At 56.5% G+C, this 27,948-nt stretch overlaps 3 protein-coding genes across 7 annotated transcripts; 2 read left to right on the top strand and 1 right to left on the bottom strand.

Annotated features, from left to right (window-relative positions):
- Nucleotides 1-272: 272 nt before the first annotated feature.
- ZDHHC18 (zinc finger DHHC-type palmitoyltransferase 18) lies at nucleotides 273-13,040 on the top strand. 4 transcript variants are annotated; one of them, XR_011699641.1, is made up of 10 exons: nucleotides 273-568; nucleotides 3,132-3,292; nucleotides 4,776-4,925; nucleotides 5,338-5,475; nucleotides 5,926-5,974; nucleotides 6,262-6,364; nucleotides 8,052-8,161; nucleotides 9,359-9,458; nucleotides 11,399-11,490; nucleotides 12,317-13,040. XR_011699641.1 is itself a non-coding variant. In XM_071576862.1 (9 exons), the coding sequence occupies exons 1-9, from the start codon at nucleotides 333-335 to the stop codon at nucleotides 11,438-11,440; spliced, it is 1,089 nt and encodes a 362-aa protein (XP_071432963.1). In that variant the 5' UTR covers nucleotides 273-332; the 3' UTR covers nucleotides 11,441-11,623. The 4 variants fall into 4 exon arrangements, 2 of the variants coding, with proteins under 2 accessions (XP_071432963.1, XP_071432964.1); XR_011699642.1 differs by having other exon boundaries at nucleotides 346-626; XM_071576862.1 differs by lacking the exon at nucleotides 12,317-13,040 and having other exon boundaries at nucleotides 11,399-11,623.
- Nucleotides 13,041-15,672: 2,632 nt separating this feature from the next.
- Nucleotides 15,673-17,127, top strand: SFN (stratifin). The gene is given in 2 exon segments (XM_071576914.1): nucleotides 15,673-15,699; nucleotides 15,701-17,127. Coding segments are annotated over 2 exon segments (957 nt in total). The 3' UTR covers nucleotides 16,631-17,127.
- A 4,203-nt stretch (nucleotides 17,128-21,330) lies between these two features.
- GPN2 (GPN-loop GTPase 2) lies at nucleotides 21,331-27,438 on the bottom strand. Of its 2 annotated transcripts, none has more exons than XM_071576601.1 (6): nucleotides 26,837-27,438; nucleotides 25,908-26,357; nucleotides 23,596-23,752; nucleotides 23,168-23,328; nucleotides 22,405-22,535; nucleotides 21,331-21,930 (listed from the first exon to the last, which is right to left on the bottom strand). In XM_071576601.1, the coding sequence occupies exons 1-6, from the start codon at nucleotides 27,047-27,049 to the stop codon at nucleotides 21,858-21,860; spliced, it is 1,185 nt and encodes a 394-aa protein (XP_071432702.1). In that variant the 5' UTR covers nucleotides 27,050-27,438; the 3' UTR covers nucleotides 21,331-21,857. The 2 variants fall into 2 exon arrangements, with proteins under 2 accessions (XP_071432702.1, XP_071432703.1); XM_071576602.1 differs by having other exon boundaries at nucleotides 25,908-26,354.
- Between the last annotated feature and the right edge of the window lie 510 nt (nucleotides 27,439-27,948).

The following is a 27,948-nucleotide window of genomic DNA, read 5'->3' as shown; positions in this document are numbered from 1 at the left end:
GGCTTGGCAACAGGGTTGAGGTTGGGATCGAGGGTCCTGGGGTCGAGAATGGGATTGGGGTGCTGGGATTGAGGAACCCAAGTTCGGGGTTGGGGTCGGGATCGGGGTTGGGACTGGAATCGAGGTCGGGGCCGGGATCGGGATCAGGATCGGGCCGGGGCTCCCGGTCGGAGCGCGCTCCGGTGGCGGCGGGGCCGGCAGGGGGCGCTGCGGGGCGGGGCGGGGCGGCCCCGGCGGGGCGGGAGGAGGCGGAGGCGGCACCGGGAGGAGGCGGCACCGACGGGGCGGGAGCGGCCGGGCTGGGCCGGGGCTCCGGGCGGCGCGGCGGGGCCATGAAGGACTGCGAGTACCGGCAGATCCCGCCCGGGGCGGCGGCGGGGCCGGGCCCGGGCTCAGCAGCGTCCCCGCCGCCCGCCGTGCCGCCGCGGCCCCGCAGGAAGTGGGAGGTGTTCCCGGGCCGCAACCGCTTCTACTGCGGCGGCCGCCTCATGCTGGCGCGGCACAGCGGCGTCTTCGCCCTCACGCTCGGCCTCATCCTCCTCACCAGCGGCCTCTTCTTCGCCTTCGAGTGAGTCTGGGCCGGGTGGAGCCCCCTCGGGGCCTCCCCCGTCCTTTGGGCAGTTCGGGTTAGTTGGCATCCCATCTCCATCCCCATCTCCATCCCCATCCCCATCCCCATTCCATCCCCATCTCCATCCCCATCCCCATCCCATCCCATCCCTGTCCTCGCGGTGGGAGGGAGATGGGCTTGGGAGGCACCTTCCCCCTTCCAAGGGAACCCCGTTATCCCTCCCTTCTCCCCCTACCCCAAGCCCTTTCCCCCCTGCACAGCCCCTTTCAGGCAGGCACAGCCCCCATCACCTGTCCCCAGGTGTGTTTATGGCAGTCCCTGCACCTCGTGTGCTCAGTGTGGCTCCGGGGAGGGGTTTCACATCCCTGCAGGATCCCCCACGGTCTCTAAATTCCACATCCCCAGTCTCCCCTCCTGCTCCCAAGGAGGGAACTGGCCCAAAATTGCAGCCAGGAAACCCCCAAGGCTGCTGGGCTTTGTCCACCACTGGGATGTGGGAATTTCTGTTAAATGGTGAAATTCTTCGGGGTCCCACCTCGGGAGTCTGCTCTGGAGCTGTGCCCCCACTGTGCAGCCCTGTCTGGGGAAGAGGGAGCTGCCTCTCCACAAAACCTTTTCCTTTGGAAAGCTGCTCCAGGGAAGCTCCTGTGCCCTAAGGGAGGGGAGAGCCAGGAGCATCCCGTTATGTCCTGCACTGTCCTGGGAAGCCGGGGAAGGAGCACTGTGGGTCATTGGCACCTCAGAGGGATCTGCTGTCCTGCCTCGGGAGGGGAGGGAGCTGCTTTTTCCTGCAGCGGGAGGGCCGTGCCTGCCTTTGGATCACAGCATTATCCCTGCAAGTCTTCGGTGTAAAGCTTTCCGAGCCTGCTGGCGGGGAGATGAAGGTCTTTGATCGGATTAGAGGTTCTGAGGAGTCAGATGAGCTGAAAGGGGCAGGCAGCTGCAGGAAGCAGTCGCAGCATCCCGCTGGAAAAACTCCTTTCTTAGCGTCATCCGTGCCTCTGACAGCTCTCTCCGCTGGGTCTGGGACTAACAGGCAGCTCCAGCACAGTAACTGCTTTGTGTGGCCGGGCAGAGGGCATCTGCTCTGCCTCCCTTCTTGCCGAGTCACTCTCTCGTGGTTGAAGATGCCCTGGGGCTTTCCAAGTTGTTATTTTAGCAGGGTGTCTCTGTTGCACGGGTTGCAGTTTGCTGGAGGTGCAGCAAATGCATCTTGCCTACATTGTGGCCACACTTCATGTTCTTATGGAAAAACCTGGAGTGGGATGCCCAGAGAAGCTGTGGCTGCCCCATCTCTGGAAGTGTTCAAGGCCAGGCTGGACAGGGCTTGGAGGAACCTGGGATAGTGGAAGGTGTCCCTGCCCATGGCAGGGACTGGAATGAGGTGGACTTTAAGGTCCCTTCCAACCCAAACCATTCTGGGATTCTCTGATTTTTTGTGATTTCTTATTCCCTGATGGGGCAAAGTGGATCCAGAGATTCTTCCAGGAAAGGGATGACAACAAGCTCATGTCTCTCCTTTCACAGGCACTTCTGCCCCTCCATCAAGGAAACAACCAGGGGGCTCAGGCTTGGGCTGACGGGGTTTTGTTGCTTGGTGGTTTCTTTGTTCTGGACAGCTGAGCTCGGGAGGTGAAACAAAAGTTGCTTAATCCTCTCAAAACTGCAGCAGAGCATTGCTGAGCCTGAGCACTGCCCACAGGCTTCAGGGCTGGGGCAGCCTGTCCATCTGTGCTGGCTCTGTGTGTGATCAGTGCTTGTGACAGCAAATCCCTCTGCAGGAGGGATCTGTGGCACTGTGTGTGTCCCCTGCTGTCCTCACCTGCCGTGGAGCTGCCCTGGTGTGACCACACCAGTCCCCATCTATGGATAAACACCCCCAGGTCACAGCACAGTGAGCCCAGGAGCATCCACTGGCTGCAGAGGTGCCTGGTGGCCTCTCACTGCCCCCAGTGCTGGGAGTGTCCTCATCCAAACTTCTGGCACACCATGAGGGGCACAGGAGTCATCCAGAGGCAGCAAAGCTGTGTTGAATCAAAGCCAAGTTCCCCTTCAGCACCGTGTGTTGGACCAAAAGGGATCATGGTCATGCTGATGCTAATCCCTGCATAGCTTGGGGTGTTTGAGTGTTATTGGTGATGCTGTTGTGGAGGTGACCAGGCTTTGAGGCAGGTGGTGGGTTTCTGAGACACGATTCTGAGACTTCAGAAGGGCAAAGGAGTTTTGTGCAGGGGCCTTGGTGTGTCTTGGTGCCAAAGACCCAACACCACTCCAGTGTTTTCTAGTCTGGCAATTGTTGTTCATAAAATCAGAATATCCAGGGTTGGAAAGGACCCACAAAGATCATCAAGTCCAGCTCCTGGCTCTGCACAGAACACCCTCCAAAAGGTTGATAACTCCAAAAAGTTTGATAACCTCATAAAGATTGTCATCTCCAGAGGCCTCCACAAAGCAGCAGTGCTTGAGGCCACTACCTTGTGTTTATTCCTGGTCTGAGTGTCCCAGCTGAAGCCAGGTCTGGGCAATGGTGGATGACCATTTTTCTCTCTCTTTTTAACAGCTGCCCCTTCCTCGCCACTCACCTGACCTTGGCCATCCCCATCATCGGCGCCGTCCTCTTCTTCTTTGTCATCAGCTGCCTGCTCCAGACAAGCTTCAGAGACCCAGGGATCCTGCCCAGAGCTACCCCAAGTGAGGCAGCAGACCTGGAAAAGCGGATTGGTGAGACCTCTGTTCCTTCTTCTGGATTCAGGAGGGATTCCCTTTCCTTGGGTTCAGTGCATGGCTGTGTGTCTGGGCACATACACATTTCAGGCTGAGTGAGTCCCCTTTTTGGGACTTGGCTCCTTACTGGTTGTCCAGGGGGGGAGAAGAAACCAGAGTCTCAGATTGTGAGGCTTGACAGTGTCCTAAAAGTCCTGGTGAGAGATGCAACAACCTCCCCTAGCACAGCAGGCAGTGAGGAGCTGCAGAGCATCAGAGAAGGTTTTTGTTCCTGTTCTGTCCCATCGCCTTCCAAGGCAGCAAAGTTGAAGGTTAATTAATGCTTTTTAAGATTATGTTTTGCCATTGAGCCTGCTGTGCTGCAAGGTGTTCTTTAGTGCAGGCTGATGTTTGTCCTCTTCTAAAAACTGCTCTGTCATGCTGGTTTGGGGACAGCCAAGAAGGTGTTTGCATCCAGGAGCTGTGGACCTTGTTGATGTGACAGGTTGTAACAAATGCTTTAGTAAAGCTGATGTGAGACAGATTGAGTCTGTCCCGCTGAAGACAGTTGCAAGTCAGTAATTCTACATCTGACTTTAAAAATGGGTTTAAAATATCCCCAGAGTGGTGATCCATGTTTCTATTTATAAGGGCCTAAAGCAGTAATCTGGCTGCAGATGCTGCCTGATGTGCCAGCTGTTACTGTTAATATAATCCACTTATTATCCTCTTAACATGCTCACTGTTGCATCACCATTTTCAAAGACTCCCTCAGAGTTGGAAAGGTGCTCTTTAAGGAGTCAGTAAAAGGAATAACCTCCAAGATTGCAAATGTGATAGAGAGGTTTTCCAGCTTTTGCTGTGCAGATAAACAGTCTCCAGCTGCCAGTCCCCAGGGAATAATGAAGTGCCAGAACAGACAGATATAACTTGTGATGTTTCTCGAAATCCTCAGTTTCAGTCTTCAGGAGGAGGAATCCTCTCATTCTACAAACACACGCATGTCAAATTTCAAGGAATCTGCTGCAGCACTTGACACCTGCTGCTGTCCTTCCCTGTGGTGATGGAAATGAGTCCCTTGAGGCTGGTGATGCCCCAGCTCCAGCTGGGAGGTGGCAGGGTGTGTGCTGGCAGTGGCAGGGATGCTCCTGATGAGGCCACTCTGATTTCTGTCAGAGCAGAGGAGGAGCCACACGTGCATTCACAGATGTTGTGACCCACTGGACACTCAGAGATGAGCTGGTGTTACTGGGCACTGCTTTACCCTCTCTATTTATAAATTGCCTGTTGTTCTCACAGCACTGGGCACTCACTGCTTCCTCTTGGCATCCCAGCAGCGTTGCCACTGAACAAAGAGAGGACATAAATAATGCTGCGAGGAGCTGACTGGAGTTCCTGCCAGCCTCTTGGCTCTCATTAAAACCAGGAGAGCACGTGCCAGTCCCTTGCCATGCCAGGCCAGGAAGCAGAAGGGTCTGAGTGTCCCTCCTTGCCCTTGCAGACAGCATGGGGACCTCCACGTACCGCCCTCCCGCCCGCACCATGGAGGTGGTGATCAACAAGTACGTGGTGAAGCTCAAGTACTGCTACACCTGCAAGATGTTCCGCCCCCCACGCACCTCCCACTGCAGCGTCTGCGACAACTGTGTGGGTGAGTGGGGCAGGGAGAGGTGCTGGTGTTCTGAGCAGGGGAATGGGGTTTGTCATGGAATTGTAGGATATCCTGAGCTGGAAGGGACCCACAGGGATCATCCAGTCCAGCTGCTGGCCCTTCACAGGCACCCCAACAATCCAAACACTCCTGTTGTAGTGATGGTTACCAGCCACAAGGCTTGTGAGAGGAAAGCTTTGGCCTTTGATGATAAAAAGGGCCATGTGGGCAGGCAGCAGTGCCTCACTGAACCCTGTGCCTACGTGCTGCTGCAGAGGTTGTGGTCTCAGGATGGTGTGTGTAAGCTCAATTTATAGCTCCTCATTTTTGGAGTCTGAGCAGAGTTTGCTCCATTTTGGGTGTGAGGTGGCAGGAGTCCTCACTTTGTCCCTCCTGTGTCCTTTTGTTTCAGAGAGGTTCGATCACCACTGCCCTTGGGTGGGGAACTGTGTGGGGAAACGCAACTACCGCTATTTCTACGCCTTCATCCTCTCCCTGTCCTTCCTGACCGCCTTCATCTTCGCCTGCGTCGTCACCCACCTCACCCTGCGTGAGTATCTGGCCACCAACAGCCTCAGGCAGCTCTGGGTCACTGTTCCTGTTGAGACAGAGCATGGGAAGGGTCTGGTGGGGTTCCACCAGTCAGGTGGGAATTTAAGAGGGTCCCAGACTTCAGGGAAGCACAGATCCACCTGCATCTCTCTGCAGAGGGACCTTGAGAGCTGGGGACAGGGTTCTCCCCTCCCAGAGCAGAGGAGATGCTGCTCCATTCGTTCCTAAGGTGGCAGGGAAGGTGACTTTCCCATCAGCCTCAAATCCCCTGGAGCTGTGTCTGTGCACTGACATTTCTGCAGAGTCCCAGACTGCAGATGTTCCTCAGGCAGACAGACAGATCCATACAGCTCACAGGGAGGTGTCTGCCTGGTCAGGAGTAGAGTTTTGGCTGGAGACACAGGACTGCCTGATGGGCTGCCATTCCTTTCCCTGTTTTGCTTTGCAGGCTCCCAGAGGGATGGATTCCTGATCACTCTGAAGACGACACCCGCGAGATATCCTTGTGCTGCCAGCAGCTGCTTGGGGTGTCAAGCACTGATGCAGCAACTAATTAAGAAGGAGGGGTCAGGAGCTCTTTGTAAGGGTGGGTGACAAAGTTGTTACCCAGTTTGCAAGTTTAGATGGAGAGGGAAGCAGCTGGAGCAGGCTGTGCCTTGCTGGGTCTCTGCAGACCAGCACAGGGAATGGGAATGAGAAGCTTGCCCAAACCTCCCCAAACAGTCCTCTGCCTCTCCTTGCAGGATGATTTTGTTGTTTGAGACTTCCTTGACTTTTATTTCACTGTGCTGGAGCTGGTGATTTGTTTTTTCTCAGTCTGGTCTATTTTGGGCCTCTCAGGTTTTCACACTTATTTAGTTGCCTCCAACCTGACGACAAATGAAGATGTAAGTACCTGGATATTTGTCCTGTGTAAGTCCCTGCATGCTCCTTCTTCCAGGTTGTGCCTGATCCACCCTGAGCAGGTTTTCAGGGAATCCTTGGCTGCCTCAGTGCAGTGTCTCTGTAGGATGTGCTGCCTGTGATAACCCACTGCAGAGCAAACAGCCTGTGCCCAGGGCAGTTTAGGCTGCAGTTTCAGGTAGCTGAATTAAAACCATCATGTGTCTGTTTTTTCCAATCTGTTTGTGGCCTTGCTTAAAATTAGGAGTTCTGAGATTAAAAAAGGAAGGCTGGCCCCAGAGATTTACTTGGGTGTCAGTTTGGTGATGTGAATTCAGCATCCTGTGTAACCACGGGTTTCCTCCAAGACTCTGGGCGAGTCCCTTTGTCTCTGCTGGTTCCTCATCTCTAATTAGCAAATATTGTACAGACATCTGATGAGATTAAGTTTCAGTCTGGGGTGCATGCAGACTCCAAGGGCCAAGTGAGTGCCCTGAGCAGGGCAGATTGTGTGGGAAAGCAACATTTGTCTGATCCTTGGAATCAAAATTCACCCTTCTGGCCAGGCGTACCTGTAATCCATGCTGGAAGCTTCCAGCACTGCAGAAGGCAGGTTTGCATCCCTTTTTTTTCCCCTTTCCTCTCCACCTTCCATTCAGAGGTGTGGCAGAACTGCTCAAGGCTGTAAGTGATGCTCACGGAGGTTGTACCCCAGTACTGAGAGCACCAGTGGCCCGTTGTTGCCTCTCTGTCCTCATTGCCAGCCTTAAGCTGCAGCTGGAGGGGAGGAAGTAAAACAAGAGGAGGAAATGTGCTGGTAAAGGTGCTGGTAAATGGTTCAGTGGAGCCGGGGCCTGAGGCCAGGTATAGCATCTGCCCACCCCTGTGTGCCCACGCCTGCTGGTTTCGAAACAGAGTCCTGTGACAGCTGCTCAGGGTGAGGACAGGGCAGCCTGTTGGCTGCAGCATGAGCTGGGAATCCCCTCCTTGTTTGTTCAGCCTGAAGGGCCCAGGAGGGACCATGAGCTGGAGCCCTGCCCTGATGGGCCTTCAGCCTTGGAGAGGGGAGGGGGAGGAGGAGGCAGAGGGTGACCACAGCACGGGGAGGGTACAGTTTTGGACAGGCAGCACTTTGCTGCTTGTTAAAGCAAAGAGGGAGGGTCCAGAGAAGAGCAAGGAGGCTGGTGAAAGTACTTGGTTGGGCACAAGTCCTATGAGGAAAGGCTGAGGGACCTGAGGGTGTTCAGTCTAGAGAAGAGGAGGCTCAGGGGAGACCTTATCACTGTCCAGAACTACCTGAAAGGATGTTGTAGCCAGGTGAGGGTTGGTCTCTTCTCTCAGGCAACCAACAGTAGGACAAGAGGGCAGGGGCTTAAGCTCTGCCAGAGGAGGTTTAGGTTGGATATCAGGAAGAAGTTCTTTACAGAGAGAGTGCTCAGGCATTGGAGTGGCCTGCCCAGAGAGGGGGTGGATTCTCCGACCCTGGAGGTTTTTGAGGTGGGACTGGACGTGGCACTGAGTGCCATGGGCTGGTGATCACAGTGGGGTTGGATTAAGGGTTGAACTTAACGATCTCAGGTCTCTTCCAACCCGACTGATTCTATGATTCTATGATGTTTTTGGTAAGACAAACCATCCTGTCATTATGTGCTCCCACATCTTTCCTGTCCTAACCTGTGTCCATCCTTTCAGATCAAAGGGTCCTGGTCAAATAAGAGGGGCTCGGAGTTTGCCAATCCCTACAGCCATAAAAGTATCCTCACAAACTGCTGTGCAGTGCTGTGTGGACCATTCCATCCCAGGTAAGAGCCTTGGACCTCCAAAGTGCTGGGAATTGCATCCTGCTCTGGGAGAGGGGCCTTGGAAAGGACAGATTTATCATGGTTCAGGGGAGACTGTCAGCACAGACACACCTGCTTTGATGATGTGGAGGGAACAGCTCCCCACTCTGCAGAGAAAGGCTGGAGATGTGTAAGTAGGAAATGAACTGTTGCTTCTGTGTTGGAGCTTGATGAGTTTGGGTCACTTGTAATGGTTTCATGGAACTTGAAGATAAGACACACCCTACAACTGAATGAGGGGAGAGTAACAGCACCAAAGGGCTTGGCAGCAGATGGCCAATATCAGCACTAGCACCACTGCTTTTGCCCTGGCAGGGTACTGGAATGAGATGACCCTTAAGGTCCCTTCCACCCCAAACTATTCCATGATCCTATGATTTTCAGCATGTTTTCCCTCCTGTGCTCTGACTGCCCCAGGCAGTGCAGAGATCCTGGGTTTCACCAACTCTTACATCGCCTGGAATGCTCAGTATCACCCCACCAAAGGCTCTTACCTGGGTGTGAGTTACCTGCAGCACAGGATAATCACTGCTTGGTCACAAGATGGTGCAGTTGGGCAGAGTAAGGCCCTGCTCTGCCCTGCCACAGGAGCTGGGAATCTTTCTTGGTGCTCTCAGCCTGTCCTGGAGCATGTGGGAGTCTGTTCAGTGGATCCAGTTTGGATTCACGTGGAGCATCTCAGTGGTGCTAATTTGGTGTAACAGCAGCAGAGGAGGATCAGAATAAAGTGTGGTTTATACTTACATCAGGCCCTGCTCTGAAGTGCCCTCCAGGCTCTTCTTTGGGTTCACAAGTGCCAAAATCCCAGTGCTGCTGTTCAGAGCTGCTAAATCCATGGATTCAGGGAGCCCAGCTGTTAGCTGGGAGGTTGTGAGGAGGAGAATAGTGTTTTACTCCTTTTCTTTCCTCATTCACGTTGTTTTTGTGTTTGAAGACCTTTGGCCAGTTCCCTTTGGGGTTTGTGGTAACCCAGAGCTCTGTGTGCCTGTGGGCTGGCTGGTGGTTTGTGTGACAAGCGTGTGGTTTGATGGGCAGGATGCTCTCCAACATCCTGCCCTGCTTTGATTGGCAGCTCCCACGAGGAGCCCTCCCCATGGCTTGTGAGCTCCTGGCTTCAGTCCTCATTCCCCTAACTCCTCTCCCCTTTGTGTTTTCCAGTTTGATAGACAGAAGAGGATTTATCCAGCCAGATAATGGGACCCCATCCAGTCCTAAGAGCGAAATCCCTTCCTTTGGAGCCAAAACTGACACCAGCATGGTAGGAGGCCTTCCCTAGCAGTGCTGTGATGTTCCCAGTGCCTGCTGTGCCTGCACCTTGCTCCAGCAGTACCTTCCCCTCTCAGCATGTCCCCAGCCTCAGGCAGGACAGCCCTGTGACCCAGAGCTGCCAAAGACTCACTCGAGCCAGACGTTGCCTTCTTTGGTTTTACATTTATTTATTATTTTTTGTTTACTTGTTTCACTGTGATGTGGCCTGTCAGGATTTTTGGCTGACAGAGCCTGACAGCTTGTGGGACCCTCAGACTCCTGCCAAAGGCAGGGGTCCCTGCTGCACCTGGGGAGTCCCCAGCCCTCTGAGCCATGGGCACCTTCTCCAGGAGGTCACTGCGATTCCTGCTGGGAATTGTGAGCTGAGCTGAGGGTGGGAGGTGGGCACTGACAAATGGTTCCCACTCTGAGCTGGAGGAGGTGTCAGCTCCCTGGTATCCCTGTTGTCTCCATGAACACATCCTGCTCCCCTGTGCCAACATGGAAGGGTGTTCTGGCTCTTACCAGCCAGAGTCTCACCTTGGCCACTGTTGGAGTGGCTTTCCTTGTGCCTTGGTAAGTTGGGCTGTTCAGCTGGGAGGGCTCTGGCTCCCAGCAGACCTGGAAGTTAGTGAGGATGTCCTGGGTGCTGCTGATCCTGTTTCCTGGCTGGTTCCTGGGAGGGGCTGAAGAACTCTGTATTTTGACCCTGTCTGTCAGTCAGACACATTTTGCAGCGACACGAGTTGGGGGGACCCTCCTTTATAGCAGGGAAGAAGAAACACTCTGTGCTCTGTGACTCCCCTCGTGATGTGCTGGTTGGCAAGTCTACAGCTGTCAGAGTTGGGAAGAGCAGCCTGCCAGCATTATGGCCTGTCTGGAGGAGACCAGGAGGCAACAGAAAAGTGTGTGAATTCCCAAGGCTCTCACCCTTTCTAGATGGAGTTTTCCAAGGGAAACGGTGAGAGGGTCTGATAACCTCATGGTCTGCTCCTGGTTTGGGTTGTCTGGATAGCAGAGTGTCCCTAGGGATGTCCCCAGTCCCTTGGGAGCAGTTCCAGCTGCCTGGGCTCATCCATGAAGGGATGTCCCCAGTCCCTTGGGAGCAATTCCAGCTGCCTGGGCTCATCCATGAAGGGATGTCCCCAGTCCCTTGGGAGCAGTTCCAGCTGCCTGGGCTCATCCATTACCATCACTCTGCACCTGTGCAGCCAGCTCTGTGTCCCTGAGGTGCAGGCAGAGCCACAAACCTTGTAGCAATACTTGAATCAAGTTATTAAAAGCTGCTGGATATTTTTGCACAATTTGTAGGGTTTTTTTTCTACATAGAACATTTTCTACCTGGGGCAGGGAGTGTTGTGCATGTTGGCACCAGGAGAAGGACACCAGTGTTGAGCTGCCCATTAGGTTTCCATGGATCAGACACACCTATTTCAACCTCAGGCAGAGGCAGCACATTTTGGGGGGCAGCCCAGCCCCCCTGAATTTACCAGCATTCTGCTTTGTACACTGAGTGCCTATGCCTGGGGGACAGCAGAGGAGCAGTGTGGGGGGTTTACCAGGGGCCAGAATCCTTCCTGTTTTTATTTAAACCAGTTTCCTTTGTTACTCAATAAAATTCTATTTTTAAAGAGTTAATTGCTTGGATTATTATTTTATTCCTTGAAGTCAGAAGAGGGCAAGTGCCTTGGTGTGTGACTCTTTGAAGCTCATGCCTTACCTGGAAGCTTCTGGAACCTCCTGCTGTGGTGCTGCTGTGACTCTTGCTGGAGTGAAGGGATTTTGCTGTCCCACATCTTCAGGCTGGGCAGGGGCTCATCCCCTTCCCGGTGCTGTCACCTCAGTGTCCCTTCCCCACGTGCCTGGCCAGGATCTGTGCTCCCAGTCTATCCCAGCCCCTCTGGCCCTGTGGCAGGTGCTGAGGTGCATAACCTCTGGTGTCTTCCCCAGGAGGATGCCTGCCAGGACTTTGCCATTTCCTGCACAGCCTGATGGGATTTGCTCTTCCTCGGACCTTAGCCCTGATTTCTGAGGGTTGGCTGGTAAGAACTTTCTTCTCCCTCCCATCCACTCAAGCCACCCATCTCATTTCCACTGCATGACCAGCTCTGTGCATGGAGCCCATCACCCTCCAGCTGTGCTGACATCCATGAGCCCCATCCATCCCACCAGTATCCCACTGGCATCCCACCAGCCCTGGATTGTGCCATCCCTGTGCATCCCTGAAGGCTTTGCAAGAAGAGGATGGGTTTGGTTTCCCTCAGCTTTGTGCTGGGATTTGGCAAAGGATGGAGCTGCCTGGTCTGTGTCAGGGTGTGCAGGACACATGTGGATGGAGGGGTGTTGGCAGAGCATTCCTGGACCCCAGGGCCAGCTGGAGGACATAGCAGGTGGTTTTGTGAGGAAGCCCCCACCCAATACAGAGATTTCATGTTTGGAGTGAGGGGTAGAACCTGAGCAGAGGGATGGAACCTGGAGTAGATTCTAACCCCAGCCCTGACCCTCTCTGGGGGTCAGGCAATCCCTCCCCTCTCCTGTTTTCCTCTCTGCAACTCCCAGTTCGCTCTCTGACATGCCTGTGGTCAAGGTAAGTTCCTTCCAGAGCACATCATGATGACCTATGTCACTTCAGAGCTGCCTCTCTCCTTCCCTGCAGCACCCCATGAGGTCCTGCTGCTCCAGCCTTGGAGGAGGGATGGAGACCACTGCCTCTTCCTCCCTCCTCCTCCTCCTCCTCCATCCCAGACTGTCCCCATTCTGCCACCAAGCCTGGGTGCTCCACCCTCTGCTCCTCGCTCACGTATTTCTGGCACTAACCCTCTCTTTCTCTTCCTCCCCTTTCCTCTTCCTCTCGCTGGTTGGACCCAGCACGGAGCGCCCGCAGCCCTTTGCCCCTCGTGGAGCGTCTGGAGCATCCCGCGGGGAGCTGAGCCCACAGCCATGACCACCACGGTGCCTCCGCTCACCAGGGCTGCGCGGCCGCGCCTTCCTCCCTCCCTCCCTCCGCGAGAGAGGGCGGGGGAAAGCGGCCGAGCACAATGAAAAGCTTTTCCAACCCCGCAACGACTGTCCCGCGGGTTCGGAGCTCAAAGCCATACAGCCGTCCCACCCGAGTGCAATAAGTGGAGTTCCTGCTGTCTCCTGCCGCCCGGTGGCTCCCCGTGACCACCAGTGTGACCCTCAGTGACGGTGTCTCCCCGCTGTAGGTGCTGGAAGGTCGTGGTTGGCATCCCAGTGGGAATTTGGGACGAGCCAGTTCGCAATAGAACATACCACAGCCAGTGGCATCACACACCCAACCCCACCAGCCCTTTTGTGTGCCAGAGGATTGTCCTCTCCAGACAGGAGTTAGCACATGGTCAGTGTGCCCTTGCAGTCCCCTGACCAGCTCCAGTCTCATCTTAGCCCAGCTCTACTTTTAGGGGAAGGGGTTCCAGCCCTGCAGCACCTCAAGCAGCCCCCCTGGCTCTGGAGGCTGCAGCACCGACCTGGCTGGGAGCTGAGTGGAGCAGCCAGGCCTGCCCCCAGCCCTGTAGGACTCACCCATCTCTTTATGCCTTTGACTTTTGTAACAAAATAAAAGTTTCTCCTATTTACTGTACCCCGCTGTTTGGCTGCTGGGGACGGGTCGTGCCTGGGCACGTCAGTGCCACGTGGGGCTGGGAGCCAAGGGAAACCACGGAGGGCTGGCACCCCTCTGCCATCAGCTGTGTGGCCATGGGAGCAGGATCCAGGAGCTGCCCAAACTGGGCTGTGGCATATCTCTGCACTCTCCTTTGCAGCAGGAAGGGTTGGGCCAGGCTGGAGAAGCAGTGATGGGCCCATGGGACCCTGATGTGCAGAGAGCACACCTTGGAAAAATGTGTTGTCCACTGATGTTTTGGGAGCTGGCAGCGTCCTCCCAGCCAGGGGCAGAGGCAGGGCTGGATGGGGTGGCTGGACAGGCTGTGAGGATCCTTCCAGTGCTGCTGGGAATGGCCATGAGCATCCTCTACCTCCTGCCATTGCCCTGCCCACACCTGCCCTCAGCTCGTGGGACTGGAGATGTGCACTGGCCTGGGCAGTGTCCCCAGGGCTGGGGATAACTGAGTGCCCCTCTCCCCAGGGTGATCATAGGATGGTTTGGGTTGCACCTTCTGGTGCTGCTCTTTGGCAATCTGGGCACCCAGGGGTGCTCCCAGGGGTGATGCTGCACCAAAGCTGATCCGCAGTCCCTGCACCCAGATCTGGGGCTCTTCCCTTCACCCTCTGCTGGTTTTCCACAAAACCGGTAGGGCAGAGTGTTCCTGCAGCCTCCTCTCAGCCCTGCACAGACAAAATTTGGCAGTAGCTCAGCCTCTTTGGCAGGGGCTACCACAGACACCAGATCCGAGGCTGAACCATCCACATCCCACCCGTGTCCTGCTGGGGAAGGGGAATCCCACCAGGGTCTCCCCATGGAGCCCTCTCAGTGCCAACATGGAGTTAAAGAGCCCAAATGCAGGCAGGGTGGGGCACGATCATCCCAAGGGCTGGAAGGGAGTCCTTCACCAGGGCTGGGAACTCCAGATCCCAACCACATACGGCTTTGCTGCCCGAAGGCGTGTGAGCTCAGACTAACTCACCCAGGCTCAGCTGCCTCCCGGTGTTCCAAGGATAGGAGATGGATTTTAGCGGGCTTGGTACATCGTGGTCTCTGTTTGACTCCAGCCCCTCTGTGGGTGGGATTGTGCCTGGTGGAAGCTCTTGGAGGGGCTCTGTTGGATCCGCCTTGTCTGCTGGGCAGAGGGTGGGAGACGGGCCATGGTCTCCTATGGGCCCATTCCTTTGGAAAACACCTTTTCCAGACTCAGTGGGGCGGAACCTGCTCCTGCAGGATCACTCTGATCTGGGGAAGGAGCTCCAACTGCTGCTGAGGGGCTGCGTGTGGCACTGGAGGGGGAACAGAGAGGGGCTGGGGGAGCTGGACACCCTCACCTGTCCCACCAGCCCCTTGATGGGCAGGGGTACCCCTGATACCCCAATCCCCCCTGTGCCGGGGGGCTTGGCCAGGAGGGGATGAGCAGCCCCAAATCCCATTTTCCGGGGTGGGGAGGGAGTGGTGCAAAGGCTGGGGGTGTTTCCCTGGGCTGCAAGTGATTGGGAAAAGCATCGTCGGGTTTTTCTTGTGCCCTCCATCCCCAGCACCCTCCTGAGTGAGGAAGGGAGAGGGGATGACGGGGCACTCCCGGCAGGGCTGTTTTCAGGGAGGAGTGAAGCAGCGAGTCAGGCTGATTAAAAAAATCACACCCTCCCTTTTTGCCTTGGCCCGGAGCCACCGGGAGCCCCACCCTGCCCTTCCCGCACGCTCCCGCACGCAGATAAGGCCGGGTTTGGGCAAGGAGTGGGGTCGGGGCTGCGCCAGCGCCCGGCGTGTGGCAACAAGCTCGAACGGGACGAGAGTGAAACTCAGCGCAAGGCGCAGCACAGATCCTAATCGGGGCTCCGTGAGCTGCCACCGCGGCCCGGCGCCCACGGACGGCGTGGAAAAACCTAAAAGTTTAAAAAACCGAACCCTCAAACTCTTCGCTTACAGCTTGAGGGATGGGAGAAGTCCCTGGTGGGGGTGGTGGGATGGGGAAACGCAGCCTTGGGGTGGAGGTGGGCACAAAGGTGGTGGGGATGGTGGGGGTCTCCTTGCTCCGCCTGGATCCGGGCTCGCTCCAGCGGCAGATGTGCCACCACGGGGTGTTTGGGGGGTCCAGGTGGTCCCGCTGTGCTCAAAGGCACGGGGTGATTGTGCTCCTTTTTGGGCCGATCCCTCCGCTGCGCCCGGAGAGGTGCGGGAGCCGCTGTGCCTCGGTTTCCCCACCTGTGGGAATAAATACCTGCCCGTCAAGCCCTCGCAATTATCACCGAGTTAATCACCGTATTAAAACCGACAGCGATATGATATTTTTTTTTAAGCGAGGAGGGAAAAAAACCATTTTTACGAGCCGACACACCCCGTGGCCCATTTCTCCGGGGAGGGGTGGGAAGGGTCGAAGGCTGCCGTGCCTCTGTGTACCCCCCATCCAAAGGATAACCCACCGGCTGCCGCCCTCCCAAGCCCTTTCAGCAGCGGAATGGGCGTTCCCCGGGTGGGCGTTGGCTGTGGGGAGACCCTCGGGGCATCCACGGGTGCTGCACCCACCGAGGACCCACGGGGAGGGCAGGGCGTTGCCCGCCCCCCCTCGCCCCCTCCCCAGCCCCGCCGCCCGCGGGCGATGATTCACCGCGATTTTCCTTTTAAGGGCCGGGCTCGGCGGGGAGGAAGCAGAGGAGGAGGAGGAGAAGGACACTCCTTGGACCTGGCTGGCTCCTCCTGCTCTCGCTCGAGGCTCCGACGCCCAGCCAAAAGCGAATCCCGGCGGCAGCGCTCGGCAGAGGCTCCGACGGCTCCCGCTGCTCGCCCAGGTGTCCGCCCCGCGCCGCGTCCCAGCCATGGCAAGAAACCACCAAGTGCAGAAGGCCAAGCTGGCCGAGCAGGCTGAGCGCTACGAGGACATGGCAGACTTCATGAAGGCCGTGGTGGAGCACGGGGACGAGCTGTCCAACGAGGAGCGCAACCTCCTCTCCGTGGCCTACAAGAACGTGGTGGGCTGCCAGCGCTCGGCGTGGAGGGTCATCTCCAGCATCGAGCACAAAACCGAGGAGGGCGACGACAAGGCGCAGCTGGTGAACGAGTACCGGGAGAAGGTGGAGCGGGAGCTGAACGGCGTCTGCAAGAACGTCCTGGCCTTGCTGGACAAGTATCTCATCAAGAAGGCAAGCGATGCCGAGAGCAAGGTCTTCTACCTGAAGATGAAGGGCGACTACTTCCGATACCTGGCCGAGGTGGCCACCGGGGACGACCGCAAGAAGACGATAGAGAACGCCCAGGAAGCCTACCAAGAGGCCATGGACATCAGCAAAAAGGAGATGCAGCCCACGAACCCCATCCGCCTGGGGCTGGCCCTCAACTTCTCCGTGTTCCACTACGAGATCGCCAACGCCCCCGAGCAGGCCATCTCCCTGGCCAAGACCACCTTCGACGAGGCCATGGGGGACCTGCACACGCTCAGCGAAGACTCCTACAAGGACAGCACCCTCATCATGCAGCTGCTCAGGGACAACCTCACGCTATGGACAGCCGAGTGTGCCGGCGAAGACGGCGGCGAGGCTGGCGAAGAGCCCAAGAACTGAACGGCCCCTGCCGAGCTGGGGACAGGCCCCCTCCTGCCCCCACTCCAGCCCCTTCGGCATCTCTTCGTGGTTTGTTTTTTTTTTTGGTTGTTTTTTTTTTTTTTGGTTGGTTGGTTTTTTGGAGGGGGAAGGAGTCTCAGCTCCTCCAGTTCCCCCCCCCCAGCCTGGATGCCGGGAGTGGGGGTGGTTTTGGAATGGCCTCCCTCCTCCCTCTCCCCTGTCCTCTGCTCTGGGGAGGGGGAAAGGAGGGAGAGGAGGTACCTCTGTCCTGAAGGGCTGCCAGCCCCCCTGCTATTTAACAATTTTTTGGGGACGGGGGTGTCCAGTCTGGCACATGCCAGCCTCAAACCCCCTGTCTCAGAGGGTTGGAGCAGTGACAGGAGGAGGTGAGGGGCTGGGACGGGGCAAGGGGGGTCCGGGCAGCTCCCCCCCCAGTTTTGGGAGGGGGTTGTGTGTTGCCAAAGCCTCTGTGGGTCTCCAATAAACCATGTCCTGCACATCTGCCTCTGGTCTGCCTCGTCTCTCCCTGCGCACGTGTCCGGGTGCTGCCAGGAATCCCCTTCCCCTCCCATCCCACCAGGATGGGGGGGCAGTCAGGCCCCCAAAACTGGCTGCTCTCAGTGCCTGACCCAGCCCCACAATGGGGTGCCCAGCAAACCCCATCCCTCGGCAGCCCTTAGAAGGGTTCCAGGGGGGCTCTGCAGCCACAAGATGTGGGTTCAGCAGCCCCACCCTGGAGATGACCCTCCACGCTGGCTGCTCCAAGGGCTGCTCCACGGGGTGTCCCTGACCCCACAGTGGGGTGTCCCACCCCCTTGGTACAAATCCACAGTGCCCCAAACCCCGTCACCAACACCCCCAGGTCCTCCTCACCAGCTCCTCTGAGTCCGAGGAGGAAGGTCCACAAAAAGCCACATTGTCAGTGACACGGGGACAGCCCTGGGGTGTCAGAAGGGTGGGGACATCCCCACCGAGGTCCAGACGTGCTGGGGCAGGTGAAAGCTCAGCAGTTCTGGCCTTGGCACGAGGCCACAGCGAAGGGCGCAGCTCCCCCCGCTCCTTCCCCCGCCGACAGCGCGTTCCAACATGAAAAATAATTACAATAAAATACAGTCATGGCACCCTGGGCTATGAGCTCATCAGATCCAGCAGGGCTGGGCAGGAGCCGGCCTTTGATGGGAAGCACCGGGATGCCGGGAGGAAACACGCCATGACTCCGGTTCAGCGGGAGCCCCGGACGGGGGACGTGGGGGACATGCCAGTCCCCAGCTCTGGCATGGCCAAACCACAGTGTGCCAAGAGCTCCTGAGCTTGGGGGAAACTGAGGCACAACCAGGGGAGGCACCCAGAGAAGTGCAGGAATTGTGGGGTACAGAGGGAGAAAGGGACTGGCCTGGGATGTAGAGAGGTTTGCCAGGCTCTGGCTGCTGTGGGAGGTTGGGCTGCACCAGAAGCTCTTTGCTCTGGATGGGTCATCTGGAGCAGAAACCAGCAGAGGGAATTAACCCCTGTGAGCCCCTCAGGTTCTCCTCATCCCCACTGTGACATCTTGTAGTTTGGTGTCGCCTTGGCCATGCCAAGGGCTGGGTCAGTGGCCCTGGTAGGTCCCGTTTGCTCTGCAGGTCCTGCTGAGCTGGGAGGGCTCTGAGGGGAGGCCAGTGAGGGGCCACCACAGTCAGCTCCCACCTGGCTCCAAGTGCTCCCAGCCTGGGAACCAGCCCCAGACCTGGAATTACCCCAACTGGGGTGGCCAACAGGAAGAACAAGCCAAGGGCTGGCCTGGCCCTTGACCCACCCTGGGGACACCAGCACCCCAAACTGGTTAAACTGGAGGGTGGCCAGATGGGAGTTGGGGGTGTTGGTGCTTGAGAAGGGGTTAACTGAGGGGTGTGTGTCCATCTCTGTGTTTCCTGGGGCTGTGGGTTCTCACTGGCTTCCCAGGAGTTAACTGATTTCGACAGCTCCTGAAATTGCAGCGTGGCTGGGCGGTGGAGGAGGAGGATGCTCGTCGGCTCCCAGCCGGTCCAGCAGCTTTTCTAGGCTGAGAGGGAGGCCCTGGATCCTCAGGACACCTCCCATGAGAGGGTTGTGCTGCTGGGGAGAGCAGGGTGTTCCCTGGGGTCCTCCTGACCCCCCATTTCATGTAAGGTGGTGGGACCCAGATGGAAAGACCAGGGAGATGTTGGGACACTGATCCCTGTCCTTGTCCTGGGGATGTGGAATTCTCTCAGCATCCCTGACACCAGGAAAGGTCTCAGATATATGAGGTTTAGAGTAAAGGGCCGTGGGGCCAGGGAGTGTCCCCACCCCGCAGTCACTCTCCCAGTAGGGTCCTGGCACAGCCCCATACAAGAGGGACCAGCAGCCATGGGGAAAGGACCACCAAAACAGGATTCTGAGGGCATGTGGGGGATGCTGCCCATTCCCCCACCACCTGCAAAGGCTCTGCCCACCCTGAATGGGGCTGCAGGACCCACAGCCAAGCCTGTCCTTGTCCCCAGCTCTCCCAACCTCCCTGCAGGGATTTGTGCCCGAGGCTGGGGCTGGCTGGCTCCTGGCTGGCACCTCCCTGGTGTCTGGGTGCTGGGTGACCATCACCCTGCCTTGGGGCAGTGATGGGCACCTCCTGCCAGGCTGGCACCGAGTGCCTGCTCTGGGGACTTTGGGGTTTTTGGAGAGGCTTTTTATCCCCTTCAGAAAGCACCACTTGATGGGGAAATTGTCTTTGAGCAGGAAGCCCATGATGGAGCCAGAATTAGGGCTGGAAGCTGGAGGGAGGGGACACAGCCAACCCCTCTTTGGTGGCTTGGATTGAAGCCCAAAAATTCCAAAAATCACACCCTGCCATGTTCAGTCTCACCCACCACAGTCAGGGTGGGCTCAGCCTGCCTTGGCACAGGGCTTGGAGGGGCTGGGGCAGGTAGGACCAGCTCAGCAGAAAACTGGGTCCCCCATCCCAGGGATGTGGCTCAGTTGGGGTGACTAATCCTGGCCCTTGGCCCCTGCCTGTTGCTCAATGGGAGTGACAGGAGCCAAAGTGTCACCTCCCTGAGTCCCAGGAGCCTCGGCACGTCTGTCCCCTCCCAGCATGGGGACATTTGGTGGGTGCAGGAGCCAGCCTGGATTTCACACTGGGGTCTCCAGCCTTCCCTGTCTCCTGCTGAGCCATTTTCCATGTCATCCTGACCAGGAGCAGTGAGGATTGTCCCCACTGGGCTCTGGGTCCCAATTCAACCCCAATTCAGCTGTAAAAGGCTCTTTAGTGCAAAAATAATGCATTTTTGGGGCTGTAGCTCCTTCAGACCTCAAGATTTTTTGGCTTGGTCACAGCAGAGGATCCCTGACCTGAGATGAGTGGTTTTCCATGCCCCTTAATTCCTATTTTCTCCAGCTCTGGCAAGGCTGAGGCTGCAGATATCCAGGGTATTCAAATAAAAAAGCCCAACAAGCCACAAAAGCTTTGACGGCTCTTGCGTAACTCGGCCTGACCTGACCATACCCTTTTAAGCCACCAAATCTCTCAAAGCCATGAAAAAGCCACCATAAAATTAATATTTTTATGATCACATCTCCCATCCCTTCACAGAGCTCTGAAAGACCGGGATAAGGCCACAAGCCACAGGGTGAGGATGGAATTTCAGCTCAGCTATGCTTAGGTTGGTTTCCAGATCTTCAGCATTGGGAATACCCAGGGAAGTCTCTGAGCTCTTGAGAAGAGCTGAGGCAATGGCAGCAGTCAGGGATTTAACTCTGATACATGAAATCTGTGTAGTGTTTCACTGGGAATGGGTCTCGTTAAAGCACAAGTGAGTGTGTCTTTCCCTTCCTCCCCCTGAGCTCCTCCTTTTCCCCAAATCCTGACCACAAACCTCGGAGATGCAGAAAAAATGGATTTTATTTCCCAAGACCCCATTTGCACTTAGATCCATTGGAGATCTGGTGAGCAATCCCATTGCCAAGGGCCAAACCATCCTGTGAGAAAATCCCGTAGTATTTTATGCAAGATCTTGGGCAAGAGGAGATGCTGAGTCTGCACATGGAGCTGGGATCGGGAGTCTTGCTCGCTCCCAGCCCGTGTGGAGCTGCCGGGAGGCACTTGGAGGCTGCTCCCTTGGGACACCTCACTCTTCCCCCCTCAGCCCTGCAGGGCCATCCCCCAGCTGCTGCTGCAGCAGGAACCAGGGCAGGTGGCACACGAGGCTGGGAGCTGCTGCTGTCACCATTGGGAGCCACAGCAGGAGAACAAGAGGGAATTACATGGGAAGGAGGAGAAGCCCCAGGATTCGGGATGTGAAGAAAGCAAGCCCAGAGAAAAAGAAGGTGGATGAGGACACACAAGGCAGCTGCTGGGAAAGGCCCTACATGCAAACCATGAGCTGAGTCACACAGGGGCTTTCTTAATCAAAAGCCTCCAAAAGCCGAGCTGGCAGTTTGTGCTCTATGTCCCAACCTCCAGCCTCTGGATCACTCCTGGATCACCAGGAGTGACCTGCTTTCCTGTCCCACAGTCCTCACTCCCTCCAGCAAACGCTGAGCCTGTTCTCAGGCAGATCAGAGAGGAGAGGACACGGCCAGCACGGAGCTGCCGTGCACACAACGCACTCGCTGCCGCGACGTTCCCACCCGAGGCTCTTCAGCCTCGGGCTCTGGAGCATTCTTGGGTTTATTTATTCAGGTTCAGCAAACTCACAAGATGAAAGTGAGGCAAAGGAGTTCTTTTATTAAGAAAGAGTCCATCATTATTTCTAAGAAAAAGAAAAACAAACATCTTTCTCTCCTTGAGACGCAGTGGAGGCGTCTCTGCCTGGACACTCCCCGGAGCACGAGGCCCCTGCACGTTCCTCCCGCAGCAAACCCAGAACTTGTGTCTCAAGTCCCACTGCAGATGAGGCAGCTCCAACTGATTTGTCCTTCTCTGGATCTGTCTTGGTCATGATGGGGAAGAGGAGACCTTATTCCATTTATTTTCCTCACTGATCTTGCCTTCCCCGGCTCATTCTCTCTGTTCCTAAGGAATCCTCAGGACTCATCCTGCCCTCAGCCATCTCCTTTCTGCCAGATCACTGCTTTGTGCAGGCAGAAGCTTGAGAGGTCAAACCCACCCAGAGAGAGAGTCCAGCAGCCAGACTATGTCTGGAAAGGCTTTCACTTGCTCTGAGTCACAGCTTAAGCTCCTGGTAGGGAAAGGAGAGGTGTCAAAACAGAGAGGAGCCGTGGAAAGGGTGTGTCACAGATCCATCACCTCTTCTTCCACGGCTTTGTCCTGAGATTGCACATACTTCTCCTGCACTGCCAGGGTGCTGATAATGCAGTAATTAAGGAAAACAAGGGGCTGGGCTCAAACACTCCCTGCTGCAAGGAGCTCTGAACGTTCTCAGCGAGGAACCAGCCCCACATTAGCCCCAAGGCTCGCAGGAAGATGCAGGGCTGGCAGCAGCAGGAATCACCTGAGTTATTTCTGGCTCTGCCTGATCCCAGACCCGACAAGTACAGGAGAATCAGTTGTGTGGTTTGGAGGAGAGGGAATGAACCCATCCAAGGGAGTGTGAGAGAGGGGAAAGCTGTGAAAGATTCCTGACACATCCACAGTATCAATTAGCAACAGCTGTGGTGGGTTTGCTGTGGACAAGTGTCTGCCACGGGCTGGGCCAAGCAGGACTCTCTCCCCACACGTGTATCACCCACCAGGTGGTGTCAGGAAAGACTTGGGCCTGAAAATTCCCGCCTCTCTCTCCCAGGGAAGGAGAAATTAAACTCAACACCAGAGAGGATACGAAGAGAAGTGGAAATCAGCTCCCACTGCTGCTGACATCAGAGCTTCCAGGCTCCTGTGCTCCTGGTCTCCAAAGGAGTAACCGTTGGCTTTGTCCACCGCCTGCATCACCTGCCGCATGCTCTCCTTGTCCTGGAGGGGAGGGACACGGCACTCTGGGAATCTGGGGCTTTCCCACAGGCATCAGCTCATGGTGGGCCTTGCCATGGATTGTCTCCAAGGCTCTGGTTCATCCACACAGTGCCCAAGGCCCTGAGGATGCTGCCAGGGCCCTGGGGACATGGGACAAACAGGAACACCCGTGGTACAGGCCAGGCTGACACCTCCACCCTCTCCCTCCCTTTCATCACCTTGTCCCAGCCCATTTGCCTCTGCTGACACTTCTGCCAACTCCCTGATTAACCACCACGTTCCCAGCCCTCCCTCCCCAGTGTATTCCTCCCAATCTTCTCATTATTCAGTGCTCCCTAATTTGACAACTTTTTAGGCAGTACTTTGCCCAGATTTGAAATGCAGGCACAGAAGACCTGAAGGAAGGGGGAGCCTGAATTCCCCACCCCAGGACACAAGGCCCAGGCAGCCCCAAGCCCATCAGCCTTTTCCATTCCTTCGGCTGCCACGGACCATTTACAAGTCTGGGTGTGTTTTCCTGTTTTCCACCTCTGAGTCTCTTCACAGCTGAGACTTTCAGCCCTCCTGGCTCTGAACAGACACAAACAAAGTGCTACATATCCAGGGCTCCCTGTTCCCTCCTGCTGTGTCACCTGCACGTTGAGGGGCACAAAGGACACCAGGCTGTAGTCCTCGATGACCTCCACCAGCTTCTCGTTGAGGCGCCGGTAATTCCGGAAGAAGGGATCGGAGGCCAAATGGTCAACCAGGTAGGAGAGATCCAGGACCTCGGTGTAATAATCCAGGTTGAAAGCTGCAGGGACACAAGGACCTCTGAAGGCAGTTTGCAGGATGAAGAGCACAGTTTACACCAGTTTCCCCCAACCATCCTCATTCCCAAACAGCTGACACAGCCCAATCCACATCCCTCTCCCTCAAATTCCTGGAAGTGTCCAAGGCCTGGTTGGAGCAATCTGGTCTAGGGAAGTTGTTCCGGCCCACGGCAGCAGGGTGGAACTGGATGAGGTTTAAGGTTCCTTCCAACCCAAACCATTCCTGGGATTCCATGGAATTCTCTTACCCAGCTTCCCATACTGCTCGATGAGGTCCATCTTGGAGAGGATGTTGACGTGGGGCAGCTCCACGTGCAGCATGGTGGACAGGGAGGTGCAGAGCACAGAGATGAACTTCCCAGGGTCTGTGCAGTAGTGGGAATCCACCAGATGCACTGCAGCCAGCTGGGAAGCAAAGGCACAAAGGAACAGAAAGGTCAGACCCGTGACAAAACCATCCACTTGCTTTTAGGATGGTCTGGAAGTAGCAACAGGACCATCTGCTCAGACCTGACTGTACCATGTTGGGCAAGTCACCACCCACCTTCTACCTCCTGCATATAAAAAACAGAATCAGAGAATCATGGAATGGTTTGGGTTGGAAGGGACCTTAAATCCCATCCAGTTCCACCCAACCTGGCCTTGGACACTCCCAGGGATGGGGCAGCCACAGCTTCTCTGGGCAACCTGTGCCAGGGCCTGCCCACCCTCACAGGGAAGGAATTCTTTCCCATTATCCCATCTAACCCTCTGGCAGTGGGAAGCCATTCCCCTTGTCCTGTCCCTCCATCCCTTGTCCCTCTCCAGCTCTCCTGGAGCCCCTTTAGGCACTGGAAGGGGCTCTGAGGTCTCCCTGGAATCTTCTCTTCTCCAGGCTGAACACCCTCAAATACCCCTGTATATAAAAGTGCATATTGTCGCATTCCCACCCATGGACCACCACGGATTCAGGACCCAGGGAAGGGCTGTGGGGAGGCTGCACAGGGGGCTGAGCACCAAACCTACAGCTGCTCTCCCTTTCCTCAGGGTTTCTCTCTTTGCAGCTGAAGTTTCCACTCTTGCCTGAGCTCTGCAGGTTTTTGGGGTGGGAGCTGGGGTTTAATTGTCCTCCTGAACAACACAACTGCCTCCAGCCCTCACCTTCCCCACAGGAATGCTCAGGCCAAGGCACACTCAGGAGCAGTAACTGTAGCACACCACGTTCTGCTGGCAGAGCCAACTGCGGTTTGCACTAATAATTAATAATTACACTAACGAGCAGTTCGATTCCCCGTGTTTTGTGCTGCTGTAACAATGTGGTCCCAGAGCTCTGGAAGTTCCTCCCAGCCAGGGCTCTGGGGCTGAGCCTGGCTGAGTCACAGCAAGGTTTCTGCAGCAAAAACAAGCCAGGTGTGAGCACCTGGGAGAGAATCAGCACAGCAGCACAAATGTCTTATTTTAGCAGCTCCAGTTTCACATCCATTTATTTATTCCAATGAAAATAACCTCTAATGTGCAGATTCCCAGTGACATTCTCAAGCAAATGAACCTGCCCTTCTTGCTCACCCCACTCAGAGTTTGCACATTCATGGTTTGGCCCCGATGCAAATGCAGCATCAGCAGCTTCCCTGGGCTGTGGGACTGTTCTCACCTGCACGGCCTCACCTGCATCTCCCATTGTGCAAGGCAGCCCAGAGCACGTCCCACAGGGCCTGGGGTGTCACCTGGAATCCTCACAGGGCACTGCAAAGGGTCCCCAGCACACACCAAGTTCCCTGCCTGGAGGAGAGGCTGAGGGAGCTGGGGGTGTTCAGCCTGGAGAAGAGGAGGCTCAGAGGTGACCTCAGCACTGTCTGGAACTGCCTGAAGGGAAGTTCTGGCCAGGTGGGGGTTGGTCTCTTCTCCCAGGCACTCAGCAATAGGACAAGGGGGCACGATGGGCTCAAGCTCTGCCAGGGGAAATTTCAGCTGGAGAGCAGAAAGAAATTCTTTGCAGAGAGAGTGCTCAGGAATTGGAATGGGCTGCCCAGAGAGGGGGTGGATTCCCCATCCCTGGAGGTTTTTAAGGTGAGCTTGGCCGTGGCACTGAGTGGAGTTGGACCAAGGGTTGGACTTGATGATCTCAGAGGTCTTTTCCAACCCAATTGATTCTATGATTCTATAAAACTCAGGCTGTGGGGACAACCCTGGAGCACAGCAAGTGCTTGTCCCAGCCCTGGAAGTGTCCAAGGCCAGGCTGGACAGGGCTTGGAGCAACCTGGGCTCGTGGAAGGTGTCCCTGCCCATGGCAGGGGGTGGCACTGGATAGGCTTTATGTTCTCTTCCAACCCAAATCATTCCACGATTCTCTCACAGTTGGGAAAAAGTAATCAGTGTTTCTGTCCACAATCCCACTGCATTAAAAGCCCTGACAAAGCCACTCTTTCCCCAATCCCTTTGAGCATAAAATAGGCCAAAATTCCCCTCTTTCCTTGATAAAAGCAAAAGGCCAACAAATTCCTGAAGAAAACACGCCCTGGCACCCACAGCCCCACCCTCTGCCCAGGGATGTGGAGCCTCAGGCACAGACCCCAAACCCTACCCTGAAATTCCACTTGGCCAAGTGTGCAAAGACATTCTTCAGGGAATTGTGGTGCGTGTAGAGCTCCACCTGCCCGGGGCAGTCAAAGAGGACATAGTGCCCCTTGAGCCCCTCCAGCTGCTCCTGCAGCCAGTCCACGTTGGCCTCCAGGTACTCCATGCAGTAGAGGAGGCCCCCGTTGGGGCCCAGCCCGAGGCTGCCCATGACGTCGGGCAGGGTGATGAGCTGGGCGATGTCCAGGGCACAGGGGCCGGGCAGCGCCTCGTTGGCAGGGTCCAGGTTCACCACGGCCACCCTGCGCCCCAGCCTGCCCAGGAACTCCCCCATGGCATGGCAGTAGGTGCTCTTCCCTGAGCCCGGGGGCCCGATGACCACCTGGCCAAAGGCCAGTGAGCCGCCCCGGCCGCCCTCAGACATGGTGGAGCATCTCCTGTCCTGCTGCTCCTGCTGCTGGGAGAGGGGGAAAATCCCATTTAATGCTCAGTCTGTGCTCGCAGGGATGGGATGATGGGATGGAATTCACAGCCAGGGAGCGGGTGGGGAGCAATGTCCCAGCTGTCCCCTGCCACTGTCCCCCAGTTAGCCCATGTCTCCCATTCATCCCAATGTCCCCCATTTGTCCCCATGTCCCTTCCTTTATTCCCATCACCCCCTTTATCTCCATGTCCCCCATTTGTCCCCATGTCCCCTCCCTTTATTCCCATCACCTCCTTTATCCCCATGTTCCTCCCTTCTCCCCACCGCTCCCTTTACCCCCCGTTTCCCTTTCCCCCACGGCCCCTCCTCTCCCCCCCGGACCTCCCCTTCCCTCACGTCCCGCTTCTCCTCCCGCTCATCCCCGCGGCCCTTTCACCCCTCACATGCCCTCTCCGACCCCGTTATTCCCCCCCAATCCCGGTTTTCCCCCCCCGTCCCGGCAGGCCGCTCACCGGTGCCCCCCGCGCAGGGTCCGGGTGGCCGCAGTCCCAGAGCGCCTCGTTCCGCGCGCGGCGCGGCCTCCGCTGCCCCACAGCGCCCCCTGGCGGCCCGGAGGACCGCGACGGGTTTGGGGTCCCCGGGTTCGAGTTCTGGCAACTTCCAAACCCCACTCCGTTTTTGGGAAACGTAGAACAAAATAGGTTGGAAAAGACCTCCGGGATCATCAACAACAGGACGAGGGGGCACGATGGGCTCAAGCTCTGCCAGGGGAAATTTCAGTTGGAGATCAGAAAAACTTCTTTGCAGAGAGAGTGCTCAGGCATTGGAATGGGCTGCCCAGAGAGGGGGTGGATTCCCCATCCCTGGAGGTTTTTCAGCTGAGCTTGGCCGTGGCACGGAGTGCCATGATCTGGTAAAGGGACTGGAGTTGGACCAAGGGTTGGACTTGATGATCTCGGAGGTCTTTTCCAACCCAATCCATTCTATGATTCTATGATCAAGTCCAACCTGTGACCCAACATCACCATATCAACCAGACCACACCACTGAGTGCCACAGCCAGTCTTTCCTTAAACACCTCCAGGGATGGCAACTCCCAGCCCATTCCTGTATCTGATCACCCTTCCTGGGAAGGAATGTCCAACCTAAACCTCCTCTGAGGCTGCTTAAGTATATGTCCTCTCATCCTATCACCAGTTGCTGGGAGAAGAGGCCAATCCCTGCCTGGCTACAACAGAATGGTAAAAGGTGGAACTCCTCCCTGCACACTCCTCTGGCACAGCAACGTCCTTAAGGAAAGCACACAAGTCCTGGACTTTCCACCCATTCCCACTCAACCCTGCAGCCCTGGGTCACTGTGCTGAAGGCTCTCCCCTCTGCAGAGTGCCTATGTCAGGGAAATGGAGCACAGGAGCCGTGCCAGGAGGCTCCCGCTCCGCCCGGCACATGGAAACGCCTCCTGCAGAATTCCTTGCAGGGTGCCAGGACAAGTCTTTCATCCCCATGAGTTTCTCCCGGGAGTGTGGGATGGCCACGCCCAAGCAACGCGGAGCTGTGGCCAGCAGGGAGCTGTTGGCAGGACAGTTACGGTGCCAGGGCCGGCCCTGCCTGTGCTTGTCCCTCC

This window comes from Pithys albifrons, chromosome 24, assembly GCF_047495875.1.
Source record: "Pithys albifrons albifrons isolate INPA30051 chromosome 24, PitAlb_v1, whole genome shotgun sequence".
In the NCBI taxonomy this organism is placed as follows: Eukaryota; Metazoa; Chordata; class Aves; order Passeriformes; family Thamnophilidae; genus Pithys; species Pithys albifrons.
Note: the sequence above shows the minus strand (reverse complement) of the source record. Positions and strands in the feature narration are given on the sequence as shown.

Coding starts and splice junctions, on each gene's coding strand:
- ZDHHC18 (XM_071576862.1), top strand. CDS start 333: ATGAAGGACTGCGAGTACCGGCAGATCCCGCCCGGGGCGGCGGCGGGG. Junction 6,365..8,051: donor ACCTGACGACAAATGAAGAT/GTAAGTACCTGG, acceptor CCATCCTTTCAG/ATCAAAGGGTCCTGGTCAAA. Junction 9,459..11,398: donor CCAAAACTGACACCAGCATG/GTAGGAGGCCTT, acceptor TGTCTTCCCCAG/GAGGATGCCTGCCAGGACTT.
- GPN2 (XM_071576601.1), bottom strand. CDS start 27,049: ATGATCCCGGAGGTCTTTTCCAACCTATTTTGTTCTACGTTTCCCAAA. Junction 26,358..26,836: donor ACCCTGCGCGGGGGGCACCG/GTGAGCGGCCTG, acceptor CCCCTCTCCCAG/CAGCAGGAGCAGCAGGACAG. Junction 21,931..22,404: donor GCTGATTTCCACTTCTCTTC/GTATCCTCTCTG, acceptor CTGCATTATCAG/CACCCTGGCAGTGCAGGAGA.